We start from the raw sequence: 18,353 nt of genomic DNA on the forward strand, positions 1-18,353 counted from the left end.
TACATATATATATGTGTATATATATACATTTATATATATATAAATGTATATATTTTATACATTTCCAGTCTAATCTGTAACAATTGTTCAAATTTCAATAAGCTAGAAAATACCAGAAATATTAACATATGTGGTAACTTGGTCTCCTTCTTAAGCCAACAAGTTTGGTTCCAGAAAACTGGTACCAGAAAAGACTTTTATATTTCCTACTATAGGTTATTATTTCTTAAGTAGACATTGTGCTTTTCATATATCTTCTTTAATCTGCATAATCTTTTTGAGGTAGATTTACTATGTTTTAAATATTTTATATTTCTCTTCTAGATCCATTCTTACATGAATACATAAACATGATCACATACATGCTTTTTTGTAAATGACAAAATGTTTTCTTGTTTTTAGCTTGACTCATACATCATTCTCTCTCCACTTTTCTCCCTGCCAAAGTAAACCCAACTTTTCTTCCAAATTTCCCACTGTATTTAGATATTTCTTTGTATATAGGTTTTCAGATGTATATGTGTATTACAAATACACATACATTTTAAAATGTGTCTTCATATTACACTTTCTTCCTCCTTTGTTCTTATTCCACAATAAATTGTAGAAATTGAAGCAAATCATCTGGTAAGGTAATTGTTAGTATTCCCAATTAACACATGGGAAAATTGAGGTTCATAAGTTTTAAGTGAATTGTCCAAAGTCCCAGGGCTAATTAATGGTAGAGGGAGAATTTGAACCCACAGCTATCTATCTCTGAAGCATATGCTCAATGCGTACCAATGGGAAAACAAAATAAACACAAAAACAATACCTCTTGTGTCCCTTAAGTCTGGGTTAAATTTTTCATGTTAAGAAGTAAATTCTCATCAGCTTATTTGTCAAAAGCATTATCTCATTCATTTCAACACACATTTAGAAAGCGTCAATAATCATGGACCAGGCATCACATGGCCCCAGTGAACAAGGCCAAACGCAATGAGTGGGTACCCTTCTGAACAGGATCTGTACACCTGGGCACCCTCCACCAGAAATGCCAGGACATGATGGCTACATAATGAATACAGCATGACTGGTATCCGATTTTTTGTCAAAATTACTTTATACACCATAAAGAAAGAGCTGAAACTCAGCATCTCTCTATTGCTCTGGGCACTTTTCTAAAAACATGGCCTCAAAAGCATATGATGAAGTCACACATGCCTCAAGTTCAAGGGCCGCTCAGGACTGGACCCGAAACAACAGCCAAACTTCACTCTTCATGTTCCAGGAACAGTCAGAAAGCACGTGGCTTTTCAGAACTGCATCATTTTATGGCGTGGTTGGAACTGAGGAAAGGATGTTCTTTACTCTGCCAAATCAGCAGTGAGAACAAACGTGCAATCTCAGAATATCTGAACCAAGTGGGACATGAAAAAAGAACAAGCTCTTCCTTACATTTTTATGGCTTCAACTCAATTTAAGAATAATTTCACAAGAGTCTGCTACGTGCCAGTTAATATCTTCCTGGCCTTCACTAAGGTTTGAAAGTCTGGCCAATGAATGGTGCGTGAAACGTGTCACTTCCAAACCAGAACATCTGTCAGTGTGAAAATCACCCAGGTTCTCTATCCCTCTGCCCTGGGGAAAAACAACGTGAGATTCTGTCAGCCTACATCCTGAAGTGAGGAGAGCTGAAGCAGATCTCCCAGCTGACCCATATACACGTAGATAATCCAGGAATAAGTTGCTGAGGTGTGAGGGATGCTTGTTACTGCATCATCACTGACTGGTAAATCCAACTACCACAGCTCAAACCAAAAAGAAAATTAAGAAGCAGATACAATAACACTGCAGATGGTGACTGCAGCCATGAAATTAAAAGATGCTTACTCCTTGGAAGGAAAGTTATGACCAACCTAGATAGCATATTCAAAAGCAGAGACATTACTTTGCCAACAAAGGTCCCTCTAGTCAAGGCTATGGTTTTTCCTGTGGTCATGTATGGATGTGAGAGTTGGACTGTGAAGAAGGCTGAGCACCAAAGAATTGATGCTTTTGAACTGTGGTGTTGGAGAAGACTCTTGAGAGTCCCTTGGACTACAAGGAGATCCAACCAGTCCATTCTGAAGGAGATCAGCCCTGGGATTTCTTTGGAAGGAATGGTGCTAAAGCTGAAACTCCAGTACTTTGGCCACCTCATGTGAAGAGTTGACTCATTGGAAAAGACTCTGATGCTGGGAGGGATTGGGGGCAGGAGGAGAAGGGGACGACAGAGGATGAGATGGCTGGATGGCATCACCGACTCAATGGACGTGAGTCTGAGTGAACTCCAGGAGTTGGTGATGGACAGGGAGGCCTGGCGTGCTGCGATTCATGGGGTCACAGAGTCGGACACGACTGAGCGACTGAACTGAACTGAACTGAACAATAACATACTCAGAACAAAGATTAGGGTGAAATGTTGTTACTCCAGAATTTCTATTTTTTAAAAATTTAGTGTTCTAACATTTTAGAGAAAGCACAGGATTATTAGGTCAACTGTTTTGAAACAAAAGAAGGCAATCTTTGATGTAAAGGCCACTGGTCATTCTTTACAGAAACTATCTGTATAACACATCTAATTTAAAGCCTTTCATCTCTCCCTAGCTCTGATGGGGAATAGGGGGGAAGAAGGAGAGAAATACAGACTGGTACTTCATACCTGAATGTAAATCCTTTGAAGAAAAGGGAAAAGGAAAAAACTTTTAGAAAACAACAGTGATGCACTGACCTTCTGGACTGTAGTGGTCAGGTCCAAGCAAAGCTGAATAATTTTATTCTTCGTCACTGAGAAATCAGTGATCCCTGTAAATGGAGCCCTAGAAAGCAATAAAAATTCTCTTTAAAAAAAAAGTGAAAACACTGAAGCCACCAGGATCCCACACCGTGTATTAACAACCACAATATACAACAAGCCAGTTTAAATTGTTATGTAAGTTTCCTCCTAAGTAACACACAATATAGGAATCTGAATAGCAAAGAGACAGAGAAGTTCTAGATTAAAACCCAACCAAAAATGAGCCAAGGGAATGAACATCCCTTCAAAAGTCAACTAATAGCCTTCATGGAACCAGATAATCAGTAATGTTTAACCTCAGTAAAGCTCAAGTCTTCTCTAAGCTGAGGTTAATCGTTCCTGCTACTCACCTTCTCCAAAACTTCCAAAGGGACCCTAAAATGGACCCCGAACTCCTGAGGCAAAGGACAGACTTCTACGTGCCTCAGACCTCCTTTCACAGGACAGTAAAGCACACCATCACTTACCTGTCTAGCCAAGCTAACAAGGCCTTGGCAGCACCTATGAGCTCCACCACAGAAGTCAGGAACTCATTGGGGGGCTTGTGGGAGGTGTTCCCATCATAAGCTGGACTTTTCCTCCTGCTGCTTATGTAATTCTGTAAATTGTGGGAGGACGCTCGCAGTTTCAAAACCAAGTTCTTCATATTGTCAGTTTCAAGGCCATAATTCTGGAAAACAAAATCAAAGGGAAAAATTCAAAACAATCAACAATGTCCAAACTCTCATAATAACTCAAAACCCACTGAGTCACTTGAACAACTCCTATGTCAGCCACAAAACCCTACATGATTTACCCGCAGTATTGATCTCACCCACATGAGCCACACCAGCCTTCCCTCCGTTACTTCCATAGCCTACTCTTGCCTTAGGAACTTTATTCTCGATAGTTTCTCTTCCCAAAATGCTTCTCCCACAAATTTTGTCAAAGACAGCTCTTTCTTATCACTTCCATCTTGGGTGTTCAGTTGCTTAGTCATATCCAACTCTTGGTAACCCCATGGACTGTAGCCTGCCAGGCTCCTCTATCCATGGGATTCCCAGGCAAGAATACTGGAGTGAATTGTCATTTCCTTATCCAGGGAATCTTCCAGACCCAGGGATGAAACCTACATCTCCTAAGCATCCCCTGCACTACAGGCAGATTCTTTACCACTAAGCCACCAGGGAAGGCCATTAACATCCTAATTAGCTCAAATATGCCCTCCTCTTCAAAGCTTCCAGGACCATCTAGAGCAGGTTCTCAACCTGGACCCTACTGACATTTAAAATCTAATAATTCTCTGCTTGGATGGTAAGGTAGGATTCCTATAGCCATAGAATGTTTAGCTGGCTTCCACTTGTTAAAATCGGTAGTATCCCTTCTCCAGTTGTGACAAACAAAAATGTCTCCAGATATTGCCAAGTTTCTCCTGAGGTCACTCTCTAGCCCATCACCTCTCCGTCATCTCTAGACCACCTTGTTCACTGTCTTCCTCACTCAGATACATGGTCCACCAGAGCTTGGCTCTGCATACATCCCTCAGAACTGCTCTTCCAGGACAGCAGACATAAAGCAGTCAGTGAGTAGATAAATGTCCATCAAATGAAACTCACGCAGAAACACAGCAGCACTGTCGAAACACCAGTTCACCTGAAAGGTCATTTCTGTCCCATGAGCTTCTAATCTCTGTTCCCTCTGAACAACGTTCAACCTATGTGGGTGCTTTTAAAAAATTCATTGTGTATGACAATATTGCCCTAGACTACTCCTTTCTCTGCAAGGAGATCAAACCAGTCCACCCTCAAGGAAATCAACCCTGCCTATTCATTGGAAGGACTGTCACTGAAGCTGAAGCTCCAATACTTTGGCCACGTGATGCAAAGAGCCGACTCATTGGAATCTAATGCTGGGAAAGATTGAAGGCAAAAGGAGAAGGGCACGGCAGAGGATGAGATGGTTGGATGGCATCACCGACTCAATGGACATGAATCTGAGAAAACTCCTGGAGACAGTGATGGACAGGAAAGCCTGGCATGCTGTAGTCCATGGAGTCGCAAAGAGCTGGATAAGACTGTGTGACTGAACAACTCCCTTCCAGATAAAGAACAAATCCCAAGAGACAACATGAAGTTTGAGACAACCTTAGGGGGGAGGGATGAATTTCAGTATTTCATGTACATGTCCTAAATTGGTGTTCCATCACTCTTTAACAAAAATAAATAAATAAATATCTCTGGGGTATATTAAACTATGTCAATAGCATCCCAAAGCAAGAATGTGGTACCATGTAAAATTTGGTCATAATATATGGCCAACACTATCGAACATGTTATGCCAGAAACTGGGCTAAGTGCTTGGCAAACATTATCACAGGCAAACGGCTTATGAAGGTGGAAGTGGTATTATCTATATTCTGCAGGTAAGCAGACTGTGGCACAGGGACATTAAATAAATTCTCCGAAGGTACACAGCTAATCCGTGGAGGTGGTAGAATCTAACCAAGGTGATCTGCATCAAGGTACAAGCTTTGGATCCCAAAGCCATATATCCCCCCTTCCATACCCCCTGTCCAAGAAAGGGCAGAGTGATGAGGCAGAAAACAGGATGGATACGGGACAAGGAAAAAGAAGAGTGGCCAGTCACCCCGGATCCAGCCCAAACTTAACCTCTCTGAGTTCTATCCTGACCCGCTCCATTCCCTGTGATACGTTAGAAGCTTCCTTGGCAGGCTTCGGCCGTCCGGAACCTCACCCTTCTGGAAAGCCAGCAGATTTTCTTTGGATCTAACTGCTGCTTCTGTCCCCCCTGTATCTAGCCTGTCTTTTCGCCCCTCCTCTGTTACCGCCTTCATTTCTTTTTTTTTTCCACTTTTTTATTTTTTAAATTATGAAAGCATGACAACATTTACAGGAGACTTGGAAAACACAGAACAAAGTTACATATAGTTCCTCTATATATTATGATTATATTTTAAGTAGTAAAATAAGATTTTTTTTAGTTGGAGTTTCAATTTCAAAGTCTTAAAAATTAATAGAATTAATATACTGAAAAGTAGAAGGATATAGTAGACCTGAAAAGCACCATGAACCAATTCAACATAATTAAGATTTATACAATTTTCACACAACAGTAGGATACAAATTCCATTCTAGCTACCATAGACTATAAACCAGGAGACAGACACTGGAACATATCCAGGGACATTAAATAAGGTACAAAAAGTTCATGGTCTTAAGGTATTGAAATTATACAGTCTTTTTCTCTTACAGCCCTCATTTCTAATGTCTCCAGGAGGGGTGAGCAATGGCCCCAAGTCAAGATACATAAAGTATAAATATACCAGGGAGTCTGTGAGAACTTTTTCTTTTGGCAAAATGAGCAATAGCAAATAGTAACAGTAACAAAAGACAATACCCTGAATGAAAACATTTCTAACTCTAATTAGATTTTATGTGAAGTTTAAATTTATGTGGCATCTTACTTCTTAGTAAAATTTTTTAAAAATTTTAATTTAGATAGAGGGAATTCCCTGGTGGTCCAGTAATTAGAACTCCATGCTCCCACTATAGGGAGCATGGGCTCAGTCCCTGGTCAGGGAACTAAGATAAGATTCTGCATGCCACACAGCGCAGCCAAAAAAAATAAAAGAATTTAGATAGAAAAAAATTAAGAACAAATATAAAGACAAAAACTCTTCAGCTGCATTAACTGAAAACTCTTTGCAAGTTTTTACAAAAATCTAAATTTCGCAACAGAAATGAGTCTTCTGCATCAACAGGAATGTTCCATCTAAACCTTACATTCATCCATTCTTTTTTTTCACTGTCATTTTCTGGAAACCAAAACATGTCATCGTCCTTTAATAGAGAAGACGGAAATAAAAACATGGATTTTCACCGTGGCTTTTGAAATTCAGAGAATCAAAGACTCACAACTGAATGGATAAATAGCCACCTGACGCAGCCTGTTTGAAGGACCTGTGACTATGATTAAAAGGAACTGTCCCCTTATTCAGTTAATTACTCAGCCTGCCAACTTATGGCAGGAGTTCTGAACTAAGAGCAGGAAGCTCGGCTTTCTATGGCTAGTGTCACCATGAATTACTTGGAACCTTTATTACTGTACAGTATTTATTACTGTACAGCATTTATTTCTTTAATTCAAAGAGGATTAAATGCATTTTAGTGTTACAGAAAATTTTAAACCTCAATCTTCTATTAAGCAACCAGTTTTAATATTAAAGGAGGAATGTAGCTTGTTAACTGGTTCTTTTCATTTCCACTGAGATGAAAATTGTTTTTCATTTCCCACAAATCATGGGACTAGAAGGATGAACAGATGTAGTATGACAGATTATAATTCTATTTTTAAGGTACTTTAGATATTTTAATAGGCTTTATTAAGGTATACTTTGTGATCCATAATATTTACTAATCTTAAATGCACAACACAGTCACTTTTAACAAATGTATAACAAACAATTATAGAACACTTGCATCACTCCCAAACATCCTTCACACCACTTTACACTTTCCCTAACCCCTCGTCCCCAGCAACTTCTGATGTTCTTCCTGTCAGTCACTATAGTTCTGCTTTTCTTACATAGATTATGATTTTAAGAAGCAGTAAAGAAGGAACAAAGGAAGAAAGGAAAATGCCTTCCCCTTCCACCCTATTCCACAATAAGAAAACAAGAAACTGATTATTAGTTCCAAAGAACTACTGTAGAAACATAATCAGGAAAGGATTATTGACTTAAGTGCCCCACAATGAGAGTAAATGAACAATTTCCCAGACCAGATTTGATCATTTTCACTAACCTTTTCCTTAACGTCTATCTCCTTCAGAAACTGCTTAATTGAAGATAAGGTATCGAGAAGGTACAAACTAAGAAATGAAATGAATCTCCAGAAATTTAGACATGTACTAAACACTTTCCACCAAGATCCCACTTCATTAGAAGCTATCCATCAGGGGTCATTTCATGGTCTGGCCAGAGAAACAATAGATGAGACAGCGAGAAAGAGGCAGTCCGCTCTTCTGGTGTCATTAATTGCACACATTTTCACTATGGACAAATCTTGCACATCTTCTCTTCTACTTTCTTTTCCCATTCATAAGCAAGACCAAGGTAAACACAACAGCCAGCAAAGATTCCTCTTCTTGAGTGATTTCTCCCACAAAAAGGATATTTGGTGGGAGGGCGGGCGGTAATTCTCTGGTGGTCCAGTGGTTAAGAATCCGCTTTGCAATGCAGGGGACGTGGGTTCAATCCCTGGTTGGGGAACTAGCCTCCCACGTCTCAGAGCAATTAATTAAGCCCACTCACCACAACTAGAGTCCATGCACCCCAGTGAAAGACCCCACATGACACAAGAATCCTGCATGCCGCAACTAAGACCCCATGCACCAAAGAAATGAATACATATTGAAGCTTTAAAACATTGTTTTAAACTGTTTTGCTGAATGGTAAATGATGAATGATGGGTCATCTCTGGGGTACACAAGTGCACAGAAGCACCCTGGGCAGGTAGACACATCACAGGTATTCCGTTTTAAGCACATATGTAGATGGCATCACTTGATATGTGTATGACTTCCAACTCTGTTCACTTTCCTCAGCCTACTCCAACCTTAAAAATATATCTGTCCCTCTCTTGGTCTTCAGGAAACTAGGGTCTGGTTGATCTGGAAAGGAAATGGGTTTTACAGTTATATTAGTACCTTCTTATTCTTCATCCCACCCTAGAGATGAATGCTGTCCAACAGAACCTTCTGCAATGATGAAAATGTTCTCTGGCTGCACTGTCCAAATATGGTAGCCACTGGCCACAAGTACCTACCGAGCACTTGGAATGTAGCTGTGCGACTGAGCAACTGAATGTTACTCTTTCGTTTTAATTCATTTTCATTTAAACGGTCACATGTAGCAGCTACTGGACAAAAGCAGTTCTACAGCCTGTCCCAGTCACCCCCTGCCCCAGATAAGAGGGAGGAAAAGCTGGATTCTGAACTCAGTCCTGAGAAGTGGTCTTGGTTCTGCCTCAGAAAACAAGTCTCTCTCCTAAGCCACTCTAGCCAGCTAAGGCCAGTGTTCACAAAAGGGAGTTCTCCTTGTTCTGTATCCAGAACCAGAACCAGTGGCCCATCTGTTTGCTGGTTTCGGGATCTTAATAGCAATTCCTTACTTTAGGTTCAATAGATTCTATCTGCCCTTTTCTTTCCAAAACTTTCCAGTGTTTTTGTTTTTTCCTCCCTCTCTTGCTTCTAATTCTACTCATTTCCTGTCCATCATAAAATCAACATCCACTAAACTGTTTACATAGAAATGTCTCTCATAATACCAGGGACAATTGCAAATACATATTAACTGTCCCAGGGATGGACTAGTTAAGGCAAAGAAGTTATTTAAATATACGCTTATTAAATATACTCTTGTTTAAATATACAAAGATCTATATGGTGTAAATGGATTAAACATGGTATTGATATAATAAACAGATGTATTATAATAAGAATATTTTAAAAGGAGATTATAGCCAGGCTAAAGATATTTTACTGAATGCTCGAAAACCCTCCCTGACTCAAAATAGGCACATTCATTTAAGACCCTTCCATGACCCTCCTGTCAAATGCATTCACTGGCACTCTGCTACACGAAACATGCCCAGAAAGAGTCTGAGGTCAAAACTTTGTCTACAAAGGAAATTAGAAGGAAATTGTAGGAGATAAAACACAGCTTTAGGTTCTGGCATTTCTCCAGCTTTGTTCACTTTAGTCTAATATTTTAAGAGGTAGAGAAGGGAGGGGAAGCAGAGAGGCAGCTGTTATGTTAATTATCCTGCTTGATGTCCACAATGTGCCTGTAGTCCATCCTGCCTCCTCTCCTTCCATCTTGTGGATTTCAAAGTAATTTACCTGCCCTCCAAGCCCTACCGCAAAGCCAAAGAGATGATCTGAAACAGCAGAAAAAGACCAAAAAGCAATATTCCCAGAAAGCGCAACATGAGTAAACTCAAACATGTCTTACTGGATGAAACACGTAAGTTTTAATCATAAACAGGACTAGGACATCTTCTGGGCAGCGCAAAACACCTACGTGTTACTACACAGCTAAATGCTGGTTCTGCTGCCGTACTCTGTGGGGCAGGGAGGAAGTCTCCCCGACCCCGAACTCCCGCCCCCATCCCTCTGACCTCTCTTTGCCCAGATACACATGATCCTGTGTGATGAGCAGCTGTGTCTAAAAGCTCGCACCAGGCTCTAGAGAAGCAGACTGGCATGCTAGTACGGAGGATGGACACCTTGATCGAGCTGCTCAGCACTGTCCTGGGGCCATGGCCACTTCCAGAACCAAGCCAGAAGGCCATGTAGCAGCTGGACCCATCCAGGAAGAACCAGGCTACTTTCCCCAGGGATTGAAGTCAAAGACAATCTCCCTGCTGCTCCTGACGCAGCCCCACGCATGAAGCCCCCAAGGTGTGAGGACCACAGGGGGGCCCACCTTGGGGTGGATTGACTCCCTGATTGGTGGATGCTGGACAGGTCACCGGCTGAAGAAGGGAGGCTGGGGCCCATCTCCTACTGAGGCTCCAAACGGGAAATTGATCACCCCTGTCCCATATGCCCTCAGCAAAAACCTCCTCACTCTGCTGCTACAGAGTGTAGGCTTTCACATCTAAGGGAGTGTCACTGCACAAATGGGGAAAACAGACACTGCGGTCTCCCTGGAGGTCACAGAGCCAAGAGTGTGCAGCAGAGCCTGGATTAAAATGCAAAACCCTGCCTCCCAGGCCAGCGCTCACACCACTTGGCCACAGCGTGTCCCTGGTGGCAGCTCATTCATCAACCACAATTTCCCCCGTTACTTTCCTAAACAAGTGTAGGGCATCTCAGAGCAGAAGACAAGGCTCTGTCCATTTTAAGAAGAACACGCAGAATGCAGCAAGTGTTATGTAATCAACGGGACGCGGACTGCCAATGGCAAGCAATCGGCAGCACATTTTTTCCCACCATTCTCAGTGATGTAATTGTATATGCCCTTGGCTCAGGTTCACAGCAGAGCAGTCTGAATGCTGCCGACTTTGTCCAAAGCAAGACAGTTAAGGAAATGGCATCCTTTGCATGGCACCACAATTGACGTGGATCCCACCCTATGCCAGCCAGTTTATAAGCACGATGCCCTTGGAGGTGGTTTTAGCCCACGCCTAAAAGAGCTATAAATACTCGCCACATCACAGATGCAATGAAGAGTCAGAACCTGGCCAGATTTAACTCACTCATGTTCAAGCCAAAACTCAGTCAACTGCGAAATGTAACTAAGTTCACATTTCTTTTTCCCCATCCAGCTGCCATTTCATAGGCTGAATATTTCAAGCACCAGCATCAGTTATTAAACTATCAAAAATATCTGTAAAATATAAAAATGATTTTTACGTAACAAAAACAGACCAAAAAAATCAAACCCCATTTGTCATTTCAATGGAGAAGATGACATGTTCATTCAGGACCATCTTCATCTTTTTATTCTTTATAAAAGATAGGAAAATAAAATGAATACAGAATTTTTTCCATAAAAGGAAAACTTTTTCTGTAAAGGCCAAGAGAGCAAATATTTTCAGCTTTAAGTGGATACACTGTTCCTGAAACAACTACCCAACTCTACCACAGTAACACAAAAGTAGTCACAGATAACACTTAAATGAATGGGCATGGCTGTGTCCCAATAAAACTTTATTTACAAAAATAGACAGCAGGCCAGATTGAAGGTTCAGGCTATTGTTTGCCAGCTCTTCCTAGAAAATTATTTCTTTTCTTCCCTTCTGATATTATCTTCAGCTCATGCTCTACTTCAGCGGATCATTAAGAAAATGATGACAGCAAGATAGCAAAACCAAGGAGACTTAAAAGGTGAGACCCTTAAAAAACCATCATCGCAGTACAGATCACCTTTTCCTGAACTAACCAGTGCACAGAGAAGGTCGACAGCCTCCAGCACAAGTTCCTGGTGTCCAATGCGTGTGACACCCAGCTCCTCGAGATCCTGGTGGGAAATCTGTAGCAGCTGCTCTCCGTTAATCTTCTCTCGTTCAAACTTGTGGACATACTGCTGCAGGCAATCATCTAAGCCTACCGAGAAAGCAAAACAATCCATTATTGTCATTTTGTTCCCTTACTCCAAAAAATGCCCACATTTAAATCAACCTCAGGAATCACCGGTTACGCTCCACTATTTGATGGTCCACACAATCAAGTGTGTTCTCATCTTCTTAAACAAGTTTTAAATCTAAATTTTAAATTTAAATCACAGCTTAAATTTCCAGATGGATCCCACAATTTTGACAGTTATCTTTCCATTCCCTTTTAGCTAGAAGAATAAACACTAACCCCTGGTGGTTTGAAAAGCTAGTTATCTGTGCTACACATACATTTGTCTGTTGGCTAAGCAGTCTTTCTCTGGAACATCAGCCCTCTCCCAGCCCATGTGATTCCAGTGGACATGCCAATGAAGATGCTCTGCCACAGTGATTGGTCACACTATTCTATCCACCAGACAGTAATAGGTTCAGGGATGAACATGTGATTCAAGCAGAACCAATCAAAATCTCCCCTGAGATTTGATATGTGAACAAACGAAAACAAAGTCTCTCTCTTCTTTTCCAATTAGAAGTCATAAAGATACAGTCTTAGGGATTTTGGGAGTCACTTTTCTGATTTGTTTTTTTTTTTTTAATAAATCCATTTGAGGCAAAGAAGATGCCCCAGTAATATCCTACGTGTCCCTGGATCTAATCCTGTTTAAAGATACTTCTAACCCCAGAATATTTTTACTTATATCAAAATAAATTTCCGTTTTAGCTTAAGCTTATCTGTGTTGAATTTCTGTCCCTTGCAAATGAAAAGTTCTGATGAATACAGAACCCAGAGGAGAAGCTTTCAGGAGTGGAGCCAGACAAAGACAATGTTCAATGGGTTCACTTATGGGAATTTTTCCAGGTCAAATACTATGACCAACAGGGCTGTATTTTAATATTCTTATACAATGATTGAAATAGGTAAGCCCAATAGAACTTGGGATTCTTTATTCCTTTATAGAGAACTCTCTTGTCAATATGTTTTAATGGTTTTACTAGCATATTTCACTCTAAATCAGTTTATCTATTCAAGCCTAATAAAAGCCACCTGAGTGTTTTAAAAGACTAGATTTATATAAATTCAATCCCACACAAAGGAGGAAAACTCAATTTAACCTGAAAAAGTATGTGGAAGGCATGTTGCTCTCCCCTCCCCAGCTAAACACACACACACACACACACACACACACACACACACACACAAACTTCATTTACCCCTCCCGAAAGCTATGTGGGTACTCTGAACCAGGAAAGTAGACATAGGTCTGGCACTTACTTTTGGCAATACTAGAGTCCACGAATCTCAAAATCTAGAGTCCATTTAGCACTCAAAATGTGTTAAGTGATATCTCTGTCCCACTATTTTGAAAGTTTTTAAAGGGGCAAAAACTTTCACCATTTGCCTCCTGATAAGATGTAGAAAGAGAAACAGATGCTAACAAGTATGAAAGGAGAAATTAACAATAACACAATAATAGTGGGAGACTTTAATACCCCACTCACACCTATGGATAGATCAACTAAACAGAAAATTAACAAGGAAAAAAAAAAAAAGAGGTGTGTAAGGCAACTGGAAATTTAAACATCACTGGATATTTGATGATATTAAGAATTTATTCTTAAAAAAAAAAAAAAGAAAGAAACCAATATTCATTGCAATACTATTTACAATAGCCAAGAAATGAAAGCATGAATAAAGAAGATGTGGTACATGTATACAATGAAATATTACTCAACATTAAAAGGAGTGAAATAATGCCATTTGCAGCAACATGGATAGACCTAAAGATGATCATACTAAGTGAACAAAGTCAGAGAAAGACAAATACATATGATATCACATATGTGAAATCTTAAAAAATGATATAAATGAACTTATTTACAAAACGGACAGACCCAAAGACATAGAAAACAAACTTATGGTTCCCAAAGAGGAAAGAGGGAGAGGGATAAATTAGGGATATTAGATTAATAGATACACTCCTATATATAAATCAGAAAAGCAACAAAGTCCTACTGTATAGCACAGGGAACTCTACTCAGTATTCTGTAATAACCTATAAGGGAAAGAATCTGAAAATAATATGTGTAACTGAATCATTTTGGTGTATACCTGAAACTAAAGAACACTGTGAATCAATTATATTTCAATTAAAAAAAAAAAAAAAAGAAATACAGAGGACCATAAGAGACCACCGTGAGCAACTATAGGTGATAAAATGCACAACCTGAAAGAAATGGATGAAATTTTGGAGTGGTACAATCTTCCAAGACTAAACTAAGAAGAAACTGAAAATATGAACAGATCAATCACAAGCACTGACATTGAAACTGTAATTTAAAAACTCCTGACAAACATGCATCCAGGACATGATATATTCTCAGTTAAATTCTATCGAACATTAGAGAAGAGTAAACACCTATCCTTCTGAAACTTCCAAAAAACTGTAGAGGAAGGAAAACTTCCAAACTCATTCTTAGGCCACCATCACCCTGATGCCAAAACCAGCCAAAGATGTCACAAAAACAGTTAATTATAAGCCAATATCACTAATGAACATAGATTCAAAAATCCTCAACAAAATTCTACCAATCTGAAATCAACAGTACACTAAAAAGATCATACACCATGATCATGCAGGATTCATCTCAGGGATACAAGTATTTTTAAATATCTGAGAATCCATGTGATACACCACATCAGTAAATTGAAGAATATAAATCATGTGATCATCTCAATGCATGCAGAAAAATCTTCTGACAAAATTCAGCACCAATTTATGATAAAAATTCCAGAAAGCAGGCATAAAGGGAATATACCTCAACATAATACAGGTAATATATAAGAAACCTATAGCTAGCATCTTACTCAATGGAGAGAAGTTGAAAGAACTTCCTCTAAGATCAGGAACAAGACAAAGACATCTACTCTCACCACTTTTATTCAATAGAGTTTTGGAAATCCTAGCGAAAGCAATCAGAAAAGAAAAAGAAGTATAGGGAATCTAGATTGGAAAAAAAAGAAGTTAAACTGTCACTATTTGCAGATAACATGATACTATACATACATCTTTAGAAATACTAAAGATATTACAAGAAAACTACTAAAACTTATCAATGAATTTGGTAAAGTTGCAGGTTACAAAATTAATACACAGAAAGCTGTTGCATTTTTATACATTAACAACAAAAGATCAGAAAGAGAAACTCAAGAAACAATTCCATTTACCATCACATCAAAAAGAATAAAATACCTAAGAATAAAAAAAATAAAAATAAAAAAAAGAGAGAAACAGTCCTATTAACTATTTGGGACTTATATCTCTGAAGCAGAGATTAAGAAAAAATTAATTTTATGGTAACAAGTTACTATGGTAACTAGTAGTAACTAGTCTAACCCACCCTCCCTGAAGAGACATCTGTCTAACAGAGGGGTTCTGTCACACAGCAGCGAGGTTGTGGCAACTATATAAACCCACCTCCACTTTGATGGCCTCGGGGGCCTCCATTGCATGTGAGTCGAGCAGGTAGTGGAGGCCACACCAGCCAGCAGGTATCGAGGGTCACCGTCCAGGGTACCCAGGGCGGTCTGCAAGGGGGCAGAGTCTATCTGCAGGGCACAACAGTGACAGTTCTAGAGACAAGGAGAGCCTCCTTACAACTCCATTCCCATTTCATGGATGACTAGATCAAGGCTCATGGAGATTCTGTACCTTGTCCACGGTGACATAGCTGGTACCATGCCAAGAGGACGATTTTGTTAGCCATTTTCTTCAGCCCAATATGGAAGAAAAGAGCTCAAATTCAAATCAAGGTTTGTTGACACAAGCCCCAATCCTTTTGCATTCTACCCAGCAAACATGGGACTATAACAATTCCTCTCCACGCTTGCCCCTAAATAAGGAGTAAGGTCTAATCACAGCTATTAAAACAGAAGCATGGAAACCCAGGGGTCCTGAGAAGGTACTTCACATTTCATTGACCCCCAAAACTGGGAAAGTATGAACAAAAGACTAATCACTGTGAATTTTACCCTAAATTACTTAGCCAGTTTTAAGCCAGATTGATTCAATATCTTATACCCTCCCCTCCTTCAGAATGTTCTCTTTCCTTGCCTGCACTTAAGCTTTAAATAGATGTTTAGGACAATTATATTAAACATTTAAACCCTGTTACAGCTGAATCAATCTTCCCAAGATACATATGTTGAAGTTCTAATCAGCAGTACCTCAGAACATTACTGAACTTGGAGGTAATGTTTTTAAAGAGTTGATTAAGTCAAACGAGGTCATATGGGTGAGCCCAAACCCAATATGAAGGAGGAAATGGAAACTGACTCCAATATTCTTGCCTGGAAAATCCTATGAACAGAGGAGCCTGGTGGGCTACAGTTCCTGAGGTCACAAAGAGTCGGACACGACTGAGCAACTGAGCACACAAACCCAGTATGACTGGTGTTCTTATGAGAAAAGGAGACATACGTACCCAGAGAAGAGCATGTGAAGACATATAGGGGAAGGTCTCTACAAGCCAGGAAGAGAGGCCTCAGAAGAAACCATCTCTGCGAATACTATGATCTCAGACTTCTGGCCTCCAGAATTTGGAGAAATTAAATTCCTGTTGTTTCAGCCACCCAGTCTGTGGGGCTATGTTATGACAGCTCTAACAAACCAACACAAACCTAAGGATACTTTACTTCATGTTCATCCACACGTGATTAACTTTTTCCTAAAATAAGCAAGGCCCAGTGACCAACAGAATTACGATTCATGTTTACTGTGCCAAGCAAGTTATTTGCTCAAAATAGGAGAATGAGACCGGCTCACGTGACTTCTCATGTGGAGAATAAACTAGTCCATTACACTTAAAGTGCAGGACCACACGCACCACAGGTGTTCACAAAACTCCATCCTTTAATAGTAAGTAGAAAGAAAGATGAGGCCAGGTTTCTCTTTTAACTGCGAAAAGTTCCACTGAAGAAACAAGATTTCAGAAATAGCTTCAGAGCATTAAGTAAATATTTTGGACACAAAGAAGGAGGCTGACATGGGAGATGTAAAGACGTTTCTGGATAGGACGAGAGAAAAGTGAAGAAAACAGCAGAACATTTGCCTGCGAAAGGTCCAGCATCTCCTGGAGGATTCAGAGGACTATAAATGATTTGACCTCGACTAATCAAAAGATCCACAAGATGTAGTAGAATTACCAAGTAGAAACACCATGTGATTACCTGCCCAAATACAGAATCTAGAGCGACTTAAAGACTCCCCACTGTGGAAGCAATCTAAATGCCCATCAAAAGACAAATGGATAAAGATGTGATACACAACACACACACACACACACACACACACACACACACACACTGGGATATTCAGTTCAGTTCAGTTCAGTCGCTCATTCGTGTCCGACTCTTTGCGACCCCATGAATCGCAGCACGCCAGGCCTCCCTGTCCATCACCAACTCCCGGAGTTCACTCAAACTCATGTCCATCGAGTCGGTGATGCCATCCAGCCATCTCATCCTCTGGCGTCCCCTTCTCCTCTTGCCCCCAATCCCTCCCAGCATCAGAGTCTTTTCCAATGAGTCAACTCTTTGCATGAGGTGGCCAAAGTACTGGAGTTTCAGCTTTAGCATCATTCCTTCCAAAGAAATCCCAGGGCTGATCTCCTTTAGAATGGACTGGTTGGATCTCCTTGCAGTCCAAGGGACTCTCAAGAGTCTTCTTCAGCACCACAGTTCAAAAGCATCAATTCTTTGGTGCTCAGCTTTCTTCACAGTCCAACTCTCACATCCATACATGACCACTGGAAAAACTATAGCCTTGACTAGACAGACCTTTGTTGGCAAAGTAATGTCTCTGCTTTCAAATATGCTATCTGGGTTGGTCATAACTTTCCTTCCAAGGAGTAAGCGTCCTTTAATTTCATGGCTGCAATCACCATCTGCAGTGATTTTGGAGCCCCCAAAAATAAAGTCAGACACTGTTTCCACTCTTTCCCCTTACTCGGCCATAAAAAAGAATGAAACAATGTCATCTGCAGCAACATGGATGAACTTAGAGATACTAAGTGAAGTAAGTCAGAGAAAAGTAAATAAATAATATCACTTATATGTAGAATAAAAAAAAGATACGATGAACTTTGAAAGAGACTCATGAAGAAAACAAACTTATAGTTACCAAAGAGGAAGGGATAAATTAAGAATTTGGGATTAATAGACACAGTACTATAAATAAATAACCAAGAAGGACTTACTGTATAGCACAGGGAACTATATTCAATATCTTATGATAACCTACAATGGAAAAGACTCTGGAAAGGAATAGAAAAATACATATATATGTATAACTGAATCACTTTCCTGCATACTCGAGACTAACACACCATTGTAAATCAACTATACCTCAATAAAAAAC

The 18,353-nt window shown here is 39.9% G+C and overlaps 1 protein-coding gene across 5 annotated transcripts in view; it reads right to left on the reverse strand.

Annotated features, from left to right (window-relative positions):
* CNKSR3 (CNKSR family member 3) overlaps positions 1-18,353 on the reverse strand; it is a 110,663-nt gene that overhangs the window by 29,842 nt on the left and 62,468 nt on the right. For 4 of the 5 annotated variants that reach the window (XM_005211065.5, XM_005211064.5, NM_001192112.3 and 1 more), the window contains exons 2-4: positions 11,766-11,929; positions 3,286-3,488; positions 2,753-2,840 (exon numbers count right to left, since the gene is read on the reverse strand). In XM_005211065.5, the coding sequence (XP_005211122.1) occupies positions 2,753-2,840; positions 3,286-3,488; positions 11,766-11,929 (455 nt within the window). Of the gene's footprint in view, positions 1-2,752; positions 2,841-3,285; positions 3,489-11,749; positions 11,930-18,353 lie in introns of those variants that run through there. The other variant, XM_010808703.4, reaches the window with a different exon arrangement.

Source organism: Bos taurus, chromosome 9 (assembly GCF_002263795.3).
Source record: "Bos taurus isolate L1 Dominette 01449 registration number 42190680 breed Hereford chromosome 9, ARS-UCD2.0, whole genome shotgun sequence".
Taxonomy (NCBI): domain Eukaryota; kingdom Metazoa; phylum Chordata; class Mammalia; order Artiodactyla; family Bovidae; genus Bos; species Bos taurus.